This window comes from Asterias rubens, chromosome 2 (genome assembly GCF_902459465.1).
Source record: "Asterias rubens chromosome 2, eAstRub1.3, whole genome shotgun sequence".
Taxonomy (NCBI): domain Eukaryota; kingdom Metazoa; phylum Echinodermata; class Asteroidea; order Forcipulatida; family Asteriidae; genus Asterias; species Asterias rubens.
The window spans coordinates 6,550,658-6,563,845 of NC_047063.1; the positions used below are offsets into that span (position 1 = coordinate 6,550,658).

Here is a 13,188-nt window from a genome sequence, read left to right on the forward strand (position 1 = left end):
ATTATGCAAACATTAGTAATAAACACTTTATAATAACAAGTGATAACAAACTCACAAGAGAAACCGACTAGTAAACATCCCTGTTTACTATACAACAAATATCTTACAATGTAACTTGGGGTCGAACAAAGATAAATTGACTTGAGTGGGACTAGTGTTCATAGGTTTTGGAGGTACGTCGGCCGGTCGAACACGTCAGAGCCAATGAACAGCTCTCCCTGGGTAGCTACACCCACAATCAACATACACGACGAACGTTGCACGAGGTTTCTATTATTGTAAGTCATTTACAGGGTGAATATTCTTCGACCTCCGATGAATAGACTGTGTGAATGAATAGAAATGAAAAGGCGAATGAATAGACTGTGTGCTTGTGACATACCAAGTAACAGAAAGAGTTCCCTCTGTTTAAAACAGTGCACGACTGTCTCAACTCATGTTGGCTGTTTTTGAACTATTTGGCCGATGAATAACTCACCCTGTAAATGACTTACAATAAAGGAACCTTGTGCAACTTTCGTTGTGTATGTAAATTGTGGTTTTAGCTACCCAGGGAGAGATATTCATGGCTCTGACATGGTCGACCAGCCGATGTACCTCCAAAACCTATAAAATAAACACTATTTGGACCAATGACCTCCAGATGAACAAAGATGTTGACAACATAGGGAGACTGTCAATATAGGGCTAGATGGCTCAAACGGTTTGTACAGCGCCAAACCTTTGGAACACTATTCATTATCAAATACGTCATGCTAATTCACTTTCCGATTTCAAAATATCACTCAGAACACAACTTTTCCATACTTATTGCGCTTCTTAGGCCATTTATTTATTTCTCACTGCTTTGTATTGTTAAATTAGATTGCTTGTAATTATTCTTGAAAAGCATTGTGGTACCTTTTTTGTGTAAGAACGCCGTATACATGCTTAGATAATTAGATTATTATTAATCCAGAGGTCATTGGTTCAAACCCTGCCCTAGTCAATTTAATTTTGTTCAAGTCCAAATTATTTACCCGGTCACTTTCTCTTTTGGTTTATTACTTGATATTTAAAATCAAAAAGGCGCATTCCCTTTTAAAGGCGAACCTGTGGCCGTCACTTCCCAGGTTGTATCGCAATTTGGGAGTGATCCCTGGCTATACAACAGTTACAGATTGAATGGCTTCTGACTGGCAACCCCAAACAAGAATAAATTTACAAAATAGGGAGACTTCCAACAAAGGGTTAGATAGCTCAGTTGGAAGAACATCGGCACGTTAATGATAATACATGATACAAAATATTATTACAACAAAGAAAACTCTTCCAACGCTTAGAGTTACAGTGTAGCTATTTTTTAAGGCAACATCACTGAATTTCAGATGCTCAACATGCAAAAAAATGTACCAATTATTGAAAAATAATTATAATGAGCTACAACGTGCTATTAGTGAGTTATTTGTTGAAAATAACTTGTAAGACAAGGACCTGACTAACCTACGACATTTGCGACTTCCTGATGAAGTTATAGATTCATTACTACTGGATGCCACGCAGGATTCAGTAGACTTGGTGTACAGTGAGACTTTTCTGGATGTAGAATCGTGATTCTCATTACATCAATCTTATGTTTAAACCCTTTCCTTACCAGTAGACTGCACTCATAACCTCTCTTGCTTACCATTGGCGACTTAAGTCGAACAAGCTTACATATCCATATATGGGATTTGAGGCATTGCATGGTGAGATTTAGTTTGCGTTAACACAGTAATATGGAAGTCTTATATAGCGCACGTATCTACCAAACAAGGTACTCAAGGCGCTTAGTATATACAAACTTTCAGAAAGATAGGTAATTGCAGTGATGAATTCTGAGACCCTATTATTAAGTTTCTTGCTCAAGGAAACAAGTGTCACGGCTGGGGATTCCAACCCACACTCTGCTGATCAGAAACACCAGAGTTTGAATTCGGTGCTCTTAACCGCTCAACCATGACACTCCCACGAATACAACACCAGAGCTTGGGTTTGGTATACTGGACTGCTCGGCCATGACATGGCACAAATATTTAAGAAACCCTTCAAATACATTTTCTTACAATCTTCTGGTTAACTCTTCTTTGGAGAAGTACTTAGAAGTAATCTGTTACTGTTAAAGTACATGTAAGTGACTCATCAATCAAGTCTGAATGGTTAGCATGGTTACTGGTTAACACAAACAACCTCTGTATCATAACAATACCTACCTATTGCCAGTGATATCACTGATGCTTTTGGGAACAAAAACACATTCAAATAAATAAAGCAATTGTTTCTGAAATAGAAACTTTGATTGGCTATAATTTTCCCGTTTTTTTTTCTGGACCCTTCCCTTAGTCCCTTTCCCCTCTCTTTTTCTACAAATGGATATGTATTTGTTTGTACTTGTTTATGCCATTGAAGAAGGTCTGGTTTGGATCGAAAGCTAAGGCCATCTACTCTATTCATCAAATAAATAAAGCAAGTTACACATTACAACTGGAATGCATGGATTATCAAAATGTGCATTTTAAAATATATCGTTGTCAGCCACAAAGTCTCCTGCAGCCGACTTCACAAAACGCCAGGATTAATCCTAACTCGAGTTAGGACAAGTAACCCGTCCTAACTTTGGATGGGTTCAATGCGTCCTACGCCTTTGGATACAAAACTTTACTCATCCTAAGTCCTAATTTTAATCCTAAGATGGAAAAAGTTAGTGAAATCGACGGCAGGAATAGTAGAACAGGAGTGTCTTAGAAGCAAGAGTAAAATGTAAGGAGTGACTGGACGCGCTAGAAGTCAGAAGATAGGCTGTTGCGGTCGTTCGGAACGACACTTGATCGCCTTGGTTTCAGACGATGATTTTGTCAAGAGCCGAGCCAATGTCTAAGTTATCTGACTGAAACCAATACTTATTTGGGTCCACCTAGAGTCGCTCCTAATCTATTTGGTTTGGTGCGACTCTGGCGTGCCTGTCTCAAACGGGTGTAAGTAATAGATGTCGATAACGGATACATACCTTGCTGGATTCCATTGAATACCCCAGATGGGACTCAGCCCTCCACCTGGTCTCTCAATCTTAGATTTTTCATCTCCATTCTACAAGGAATAAAGGAAGACACTTGGTTCAAGCTCAGGTTGCGCTTTGCTTCTTATTAGGACGTGTCATAGAGCAAGTTTGAGTGTGCACAATGGTTAACTAAAGGTTGACCATTTGCACTGGAACCCAGGCTGGTCGACCAATGGTTGACTACAGTGGGCTACCATTTGGAACCAGCCTTGAGCCCATGGTTTCTTCACTGGTCCCAACAGCATGTTCCATTCTAACATGTGTAAAGCGCACAGGGGAACCAGTGACATGATAGCAAAAAGGCGGAAGGTTGACTAGATTTCAAAATGCGTCGTTTGAGTGAGTGCGCCACTGCGCAAATATGCTGCTGGTCAGTAGTCAACCATGCGTTGTCTAAATGTGCCCACTCGAACTTGCTCATAGCCAAGCACCAGACTCAAGCTTTGGGCCCAATTTCATACAGTCTCCTAAACACAAAAAGAAGCTATGCACAAAACAAATTTGGTTACCAGAAATAGGTTACCGGCCAAGATACCATATCACATATACAATTTGTCATGTTTGTGACTGGTACCCTGCTAAATTGCGCTTAGCATAAATTTGTCAAACCATATAAAATGGTTCGGGCAATGTTTCGTATAGCAACTTCCAGATAAGCAAACCCTGGTACCATACACATCCATTCAGAATTGTGTATGGGTGTTCACTGTCTCTTACGTAACTAAAGCAAAAGCTTGCCCCTAATCATGTGTCATAACAACTGTCTCGATAGTCTGAGAAATTCAAATTTAAGTGAAAACTTGTCACCAAGCACGTCATTATACCAGACAATTTTCAAATCTAACATGCAAATGACGTATTCAGCAGTTAGCAGAGTCATGAAAATGGGCCCTTGTCACCACTATGTAGACCTTTATCACTGCAGCCATCTTGAATTTCTCACATCGACATCAATGTTACTAAAGCGAGGCTGGAAGAACAAAATAGTTTGTTGTACCTCGGTAACAAACTGTGAAGTTTGATTGGTCGAGAACCAATAACGTGACGTGCAACAAAAACGCATGTTACATGGCTCGGGGTAAGAAAAAGTGATGTACACCGGTGTACATCACCTCGATCGTTCCCAGTGTTGGTCGCTTTCCAGCACTGTGTGCGAAACACACGCGGGTTCGAGGGAACAGTCAGGAATTGTTTCTTGTTCATCTGCTTATTAAAAAATGAATACTCCGTCGTAATAATATTTGAAGGTGACAACAGAACTTTGAGAAGAGGAATATTAATGTTACCAAGGTATAACAAAACAATTGTTGCACGCTGTGATTGGGGTCCATGGGTTTTGTACACCCTCGGGGGGCAATTGGTACCCTCGGCTTCGCCTCGGGTGCAATTTCCCCCTCGGGTGTACAAAATGCCATGGAGCCCGTCACAGCGTGCAACAATTGTATACTGGTTCCTAATTGCAAAATGATTATTAGCATTCACTATTGTTATTCGATACAAGGAACATGACCAAGATGGACGCAGCATGATAACGGTCTGTTCATTCCGTTATGAAAAGACAAATAAATGATTTTGTCCGAACCCAAACTTACCTTGCTTCTGATGCTAACACAGCCATTATACATGCCTAGTGCAAGATGCTGACCATCATTAGTCCAACTGCAACATGTTATTCTACTCCCTGTCTTATGCTTAGATACAGACTTCTGCTCCATGGACCAAAGACCTTCAAGAAAGCACGTCAATAATCCAAAGAAATATCGGACAAATTTAGGCATTTTATAATACGTGTACTGATATTAAAGGGTCTGTGTACTTTTTGTAACACAAATCACAATATCCACAGATTTACATTAAACTTAAACAGTTGGAAGATAATAATAGTAGAAAGCTTCCCTTAAAAAATTACTTGCAGAGGTGCTGTATTTTCTTAGAAGTGAAAACAAAATGTCACAAAAATTATTTTAGTCTCAGTTTTAGCATGTTAAACTCGGGAAAGTAATGAGCATATAGTGTATATTTGGTTTGCGGTAGCACCATGTGTGTGTACACTTGCCAGGTAAAGTTTGATCTTTAGAGAACGGTCTTGCTTTGTATTCTACTACCGTAAAATAGATTTATAGGATTGTTCGGGAGACTTCTCAGTTCTGAAAAGAACGTCCTGCTTTTGAACTACTACCCGGGGGGAATGTATAGAAAATTGGCTTGGACTACTACTTTAGCTTAAAGGATCAAGATTTACTGCACTACCACGGAGTGAGTGCTTAAATTGGTCTCAACGTTTCGACTAGCTTGTTCTAGTCATCGTCAGGAGACCTGGCAAGTAGATACATGGTTTTACCGCAAACCAAATATATACTGATACCTCACCATGCAACGACTCAAATCATTTAAACATAAAGCCACTTACCAAAGTCACTACAAGCACAGCTTGCCAACTGATGTGTGATTGGATTGAATGATAAACACTGTATGGCGTCATTGTGACTAGCATCAAAGAGAAAGAAAAAAAAACAGCATTATTTATTCAATAAACTGTTTCTGTGACATCACTCTATTGTTGAAAGTGTAGATTATTTTTATGAATCTAAACTTTCGCTACAAATCTACACTTAAAGGCAGTGGACACTATTTTCAAAATAAGTATTACTCAAAATAAGTATTAGCATAAAACCTTTCTTGGTAACGAGTAATGGGGAGAGGTTGATAGTACAAAACATTGTGAGAAATAGCTCCCTCTGGAGTAACGCAGTTTTCGAGAAAGAAGTAATTTTTCACGAATTTGATTTTGAGGAAATCAAGCATCTGAAAGCACACAGCTTCGTGTGGAAAGGTTTTTTTCTTTCATTATTCTCTCACAACAGAGACGACCGATTGAGCTCAAACTTTCACAGGTTTGTTATTTTATGTACATGTATATGTTGAGATACACCAACTGTGAAGGCTAGTCTTTGACAATTACCAATAGTGTCCAGTGTCTTTAGGTGTAGATTCATACCATATTCAACCGTTGAGTGTAGATTCAATACAAACTTTAGTAAATAGTTCAACTTGAAAATTACTGTCTTTCCAAACTGAAAGATAACAAGAAGTGCAACAAAACACAGCTGAAAATAGTTATCTTTCAATTTACAAAAAAATCCAGTTAAGAAAAATCACTTTAGTAACACACTTAATTGTTAGCTAAGCAAAGTGACATTGTACTTGATATGTTGCAAGCACTATGTACATGTATGCCTAAATGTTTTTGACAACGTATACAAAATTAGATAGACTAAATAGAAATCCAAGTCTCTGAAACTGTTACAATGAGTGAAAAAGGTTAAGTCAGAGAATAGACTCTAAAGTGTAGATTCGTGACTACATTCTATCCACAAATCTCTATTCCTCGTCCATTCTCCATAGCATACATGTAGCAGTAAATTCTTACGTGTATTTGAGGATGCCTTCTAGTTTGGAAGTCCATATAATGACACTTTTATCAGCTGAACCTGAGGAGAATCTCTTGCCATCTTTAGCATACGCCACACAGTATACTGTGTCTTTATGTCCTTTCAATGGTTGAATCAACGTCCCATCATTTGCATCATAAACCTAAGGAAAAAAGGCGCAATGAAATTAGGATAGATTACTTTCTGGAATAGTATGCAGACCTTTACAGGCAGTGATCCCTTTTGGAATTACTCAAAATAATTATGAGCAAAAAACCTTATTTGGTAACAAGTAATGGGGAGAGGTTGATAGTATAACCCATTGTGAGAAATGCCTCCCTCTGAAGTGACGTAGGTTTCGAGAAAGAAGTAATTTTCCACAAATTTGATTTAAGAATCTGAAAGCATACAACTTCGTTGACAAGGGTGTTTTTCCTTTTCCATATTATTATTTTTTCCTTTCATTATCTCGCAACTTCGACGACCAAATGAGCTCAAATTTTCACAGGTTTGTTATTTTATGCATAATGTTGAGATACACCAAGTGACAATTACCAATAGTGTCCAGTGTCTTTAAAGGCACTGGACACCTTTGGCAATTGTCAAAGACCAGTATTCTAACTTGGCACTTGGCAGGCCTGATACTTCACGGAGGCAGCAAAGGCGATTGCTTCCATGCCTCCTGGCATTGCCTTGGTGCTCTTTATATGCTCCAGTAGAAAAAATTACTATCCCATAGGGTGCCCTTTACCAAGGAGAAAATGCCTTGGTGCCCTTCAAAAATGAAGCACACAGGCCTTACTTGGTGTATCCCAAAAGGATAAAAAACAAGTATGTGAAATTTTTGGCTCAATTGGTCATCAAATTTGCAGGAGAATAATTACAGAGAAAACGCCCTTGTTGCACAAATTTGTGTGCTTTCAGATGCCTAAAAATCGCTTCAAACTGAAACATAACACAAGCTTTTTGCAAAGAAGGCTATGAGGAAATTTCACTTTTAGACATGGGAGGAAACCCTTATTAAACCCACAGTCAGGTAGGGACTGAAAAGCCCAATCCACATGCAAGGCTTATGGCCAGGTATCGAACCAGGGGTCCACAGAGGTGAAAGGCAGGAGCAGAAACCACTGACTGCCCTTTGTCGTTATTTGTACAAATTATGATCTTTTAATACTTACTAATACTCTGTTGCCAGCTGCTACAATAAGTTGTGTACCATCTGGTCGGAATGCAATACCGTAGATGCTACATTAAGACAAAACATGAAGAAAAGAAAACATTTTAAAAGATTTGTCTAACAAGGCTTCTTCCTATATTATCAGAACTACATGTACTTCCAATGTACACTCCGTCAAGGAATCTTCAGTCAAGCTCCATGCTTCTCCACACTGAACCCAAGTCTCAACACTCCTGGGGTGACAGGTCGTTTTCTTAACGGCGACACGCATCTAGAACTCTCATGTGCTTCAAATTTACACTCCGTCAAGGAATCTTCAATCAAGCTCCATGCTTCTCCACACTGAACCCAAGTCTCAACCATCCTGGGGTGACATGTCGTTTTCTTAACGGCGACACGCATCCAGAACTCTCTACCACTTAATCTCAGATTTTGTCTGTGTACCACAACATTCAAATCGCTTCTCAAAACTTATTTTATGCCACAGGTTTTCAAGGTCTAATTTTGTTGTGTCTGTTTTTTCTTTCCTTTTGTTTTTGGTTTGACTGCACCTTGAATACCCAGCAGTGTGGTTATGTGTGCATTACAAGTCTTTAATATTATTATTATTTTTAACATGGTTTGCCTTTCACATTTTCAGTGACTGGCCAGCAGGAACAGTTAGCTTGTCATTTCACTAGTCCGTAGTCTGTCACCTTTTTCACTAGTTCGTAGATCCAAGAAATTTGGATGCTTTTCAACACTTGGCTTAAAAACCATGCTTCGACCATTCCATTATATAATACGGGTGGACGGGTAGATTTAGCGCTTACAACACAACAGAGGGCAGGTGTCATGTAAAGACCTTCACTACCTTCGATGGCATGGTTGGCTTGTGCGTAAAGCTCTCGCCTCTCACCAAGGTGACCCCGGTTAAATTCCCGGCCAGGGCCACATTAGTTGCGATAATCGTAACCCTCCATCCTCCCGACGGTCGGAGACCTGAGGGTTACGACACAAGACTGATATTATCGGTGTAACTAGCAGTTTTGACCATTTTTTGCCAGACTCGTGATCAGATTCGTCCTTTTTTTCCTCTTTCCAAAATCATGACAGCACTCTAAACACATGGAGTTGATCTTTATTGTATGACAACGTCATCTGGAACCCTTAAAACAACATCATGAAAATATTTGGCAGAAAAAACGACAAAAACTTACCAAAAGACTGACCGAATATATCCATAATCCATAGCGGGACCAACTAGTGATTTTGAACGTCGCACTTGCTTGGCAACAACCAATCAGCGTGACCCAACCATCGATGTCGTATGCGTATCGGCCATTCCAGCTTGCAAACTCACCGCCTGTGTGTGTAAGCACTGATCCCCCGCACCGAGTGCGCAGCATGCAGGCATGTACATGTACATGTACATGTACTGTATGAACATCGTGCGTGCACAAACTATACAGCTCGTAAGTACCGTGTGCTGCTCCATACCCCCACATGGCCAAACACACCCTGACGTTGTGTGTGTGTGTGCAAGTGTACACAATACATGTACATGTACATGCCTGCATGCTGTGCACTCGGTGCGGGGGATCGGTGCTTACACACACAGTGCGGTGAGTTTGCAAGCTGGAATGGCCGATACGCATACGACATCGATGGTTGGGTCACGCTGATTGGTTGTTGCCAAGCAAGTGCGACATCAAAATCACTAGTTGGTCCCGCTATGGATTATGGATATATTCGGTCAGTCTTTTGGTAAGTTTTTGTCGTTTTTTCTGCCAAATATTTTCATGATGTAGTTTTAAGGGTTCCAGATGACGTTGTCATACAATAAAGATCAACTCCATGTGTTTAGAATGTCTGTCATGATTTTGGAAAGTGGAAAAAAAGGACGAATCTGATCACGAGTCTGGCAAAAATTGGTCAAAACTGCTAGTTACACCGATAATATCAGTCTTGTGTCGTAACCCTCCGGTCTCCGACCGTCGGGAGGATGGAGGGTTACGATTATCGCAACTAGGGCCACATGTGAGTTGAGTTGTGCGTTGGTTCTCTGCTGTGCCACGAGGGTTTTCCAGACTATCCGGTTTTCCTCCCTCGGGAAAAAATCAAACACTTTTGATCTTGGCTGTGCTCCGTGGTCATAATGGGTTGATGTGGCTGGCAGCCAGAGGCGCCCTTGCATGCCTGCTTCTCGAACACGTTGTATAGAAGGAGTTGACGGCACCATGAGTTGACGGCAAGTAGTAGGACCCGTTTATCGTTTAATTTAGACTCAACAAGAGGAAAATATGAACATCCATTAAAAAAAACCCCTCAAATTTCACCACCATGCCACAAACTGTAATGGGACTGTTCAACTTTTTTTAGTCAAACCAAAGACAAGTCAACAGAACAATCATGGTCAACTCAAGCCCAACTTAAGTTAAATTGAAATTGAAATGAACTTTGTTAACTTTCAACAATATAAACACTGTTATTGTTAATTAAATAAACATGTTAAAAAGTAAAGTTTATTTTTTTTAAACATTTGGTGACATGGTGAAATGTTTGCCCCAAAGCTCATATAAGCTATAATGATTGATCAGAGAATGTTAATGATAATTAAATTAGGAACACATTCTCGTTGAGTTTTAGTAAGTATATTTTGCCACCAAAAACCGACCCGAATTTAATAATTAATTTGTTTACTTATTATCAGTGTCCGGAATTTGGGCAGGTGTGCATGAATTGCTTTATCACACGAATAACATAACTTTACAGAAGGGAAAACACTGTACCAAATAGTTCTTTTACTCAACTTACCATTGTTCAATTTTATCCCTATCGTGAACTTTATCCACCCAAGTTGGAACGGCTCTCATGATGTTTTAGTGGCGGTGGCTGAAATTTGTCTCCGAGCTCTCAAGCTTTCGAACGAAATATGCAGACGAAAATGCAAGTGCGCATGCGTTGGGTACCATCACTATGGAAGCTTGCGTCTGGCTCCCTGTCGTGTAGCAATAGGATTTTGAACGTCATGATAAACTTTAGAATCAGTCTTTTAAGTTCCAACGGAGGGGGCGCGTCAATTAATTAGCTTGGAAAAGGGGAGGGTTGGAAGGGGGTTAATGAACTTGAATGTACACTTCCGCATGAACTACGAATAAGCCCAACAGTGCGCTAAAAATGTTTGTTGAAAAAGATAAGCTTTACTTGAAAGAATGTTTTACCTACCCAACCTACCAAATTGACCCCTGATTTAATTTTTCAATTATGTTGAGTGGCTTTTCAAGGTTTGAACCCAAGTCTTTTTCCTTGAATACATTGAAGGAACATACAAAGTAGCTGACCTTTTTCCAAAGTCAATAAAGGCACTGTACACGTTTGGTAATTGTTAGAGACCAGTGTTCTCACTTGGTGTATCCCATCATAAGCATATAAATAACAAGTCTGTGAAAATTTGGGCTCATTTGGTCAACGAAGTTGCAAGAAAATTATGAAAGAAAAAAAAACACCCTTGCTGGATGAATGTGTGTGCTTTCAGATAGGAATAAAAGACTTCTAGCTAAAATTAATATTTTAGTGAGAAATTAGCTCTTTCTCTAAAACTACGTTTAAACTTCAGAGGGAGTCGTTTCCCACAATGTTTTATACTATCAACAGCTCTCCAATGCCTGTTACCAAGTCAGTTTTTAAGTTAATATATGTTTGAGTAATTACAAGTGTACCTTCCCTTTAAACAAAAGACAAAGACAAGATAAAGAAAGAGATCATACAAAACTAAAGGATACAATGGATGGAAGTTTATGATCAACAATTCAAATTGTTTAAATTTAGTACAAATAATCAAAAATGTAATTTTTTTTATAACAGTTATTGGTTAAAACACAGCAAAAAAAAAATAGTTATCATTACAGGAAAGCTCAATTAAATCAGAGATTAGCAACAAAAAAACTTGGAAAGTATAAGGCCTACATCCTGAAGGAGTGGGTGTGTTTCAGGAGAGCAGACCTCCACTGTTTTTGAATGATCCAATTATAGTCCACTGTTTGAAAAAGGAATAACATGGAGGTAACAGGTGTGAGTTGTCAGAAAAAGTGGATGTGTTATTTAAACCTCTTTCTTTAATGGAGCTTTCCTATAATAACAAAAAACTGCACAATTTAGGAGAATCAAAAACAATGCATAGATAAATCATACCTGCCAGAATAAATTTATTAAAACAAAAATATATTTATTAGTGACCTTGTAATTGGAGTATAATGCCAAGCATTTTTTTTTTTTAAATCTGTAATGGTCCCTTCTTTTAGAAACCTGACCTCCCAATTCATTTTTTTTCACAATTGAACTTTCAGAAAGCTGATTAAATCAGCCCTGCCAATCATAGACACATTCTTAAATCCCACTTCTGCCACTAGAATTGCTATGGTGTGTATTTTGTGTATATGGATGTGCTGGCTCCATGATTTAGGAATAAGATGAATGCATTATCCCACAAAAGCACCGTTTCCATAATGTTATTACTATGGTGGGCGGGTCTCAATGGATCTGCCTATTATTTCTGTGTACACAAAAAACATAATTACATACATAATTACATACGGAGCAATTCTTTCTGGCGTTATTATATTATGCCTACAGCAAAAATATATCATATATATTCATCAAATAACGTTTAAAACACCAACAAACTCACATTCTCTGAAAATATTAAAATTACAGTTTTTTTTTGATCATGTATCATCAGCAATCATTACACTGTCCTGAGTAATTCATATAAAATGTTTCACATGAAGTACATAATTTTCCATGCTTCTACTAAAAAACAACATTTAGCACTATGTTATATTTAGAGAAACTCAAACCATCTTTACTCAGTTTTACTTAAACTCATTTAAACATTTATGAAAATTATTTTGCTAACAAAACGACAGCAACAATTAGCACATAACATATTTCCAGGTAAAATTTGTTGTCATCTCTTTGCAAAAATAAATAATGTAAATAAATTGCATAAATATTTATTCATTTTGGAGTTAACTAAAATAAAAATACTAAACGAAATAAATTTACTTTATTTTTCGACAGTTATAATGAAAGGTTTGTTGTCTTTCTAAAAGAATCATTCATTCCAATCCTACAGTTTAATGTCAAAGACTAGTCTCAAAGACACTGGACACTATTGGTAATTGTTCAAGACTAGTCTTCTCACTTAGTGTATCTCAACATGTGCATAAAATAACAAACCTGTGAAAATTTGAGCTCAATCGGTCATCAAAGTTGGGAGATTTGGTGTATCTCAACATACGCTTAAAATAACAAACCTGTGAGAATTTGAGCTCATTCGGTTATCAAAGTTGGGAGATAATAATGAAAGAAAAAACACCCTTGTCACACGGAGTTATGCGCTTTCAGATGCTTGATTTCAAGACCTCAATTCTAAATCTGAGGTATCAAAATCAAACTCGATGAAAATTACTTCTTTCTCTTTCACTGTTTTATTCTATCAACCTCTCCCCATTACTCGATAC

At 38.4% G+C, this 13,188-nt stretch overlaps 1 protein-coding gene across 1 annotated transcript in view; it reads right to left on the reverse strand.

The window, feature by feature from the left end:
* The window catches only part of LOC117307068 (intraflagellar transport protein 122 homolog), a 41,221-nt gene extending 30,605 nt beyond the window's left edge, over positions 1–10,616 (reverse strand). The window contains exons 1-7 of the mRNA XM_033791718.1: positions 10,481–10,616; positions 7,686–7,752; positions 6,507–6,670; positions 5,487–5,563; positions 4,669–4,802; positions 3,026–3,105; positions 1,474–1,575 (exon numbers count right to left, since the gene is read on the reverse strand). Of these exons, the coding sequence (XP_033647609.1) occupies positions 1,474–1,575; positions 3,026–3,105; positions 4,669–4,802; positions 5,487–5,563; positions 6,507–6,670; positions 7,686–7,752; positions 10,481–10,539 (683 nt within the window). The 5' untranslated portion in view covers positions 10,540–10,616. The remainder of the gene's footprint in view (positions 1–1,473; positions 1,576–3,025; positions 3,106–4,668; positions 4,803–5,486; positions 5,564–6,506; positions 6,671–7,685; positions 7,753–10,480) is intronic.
* Positions 10,617–13,188: the final 2,572 nt, after the last annotated feature.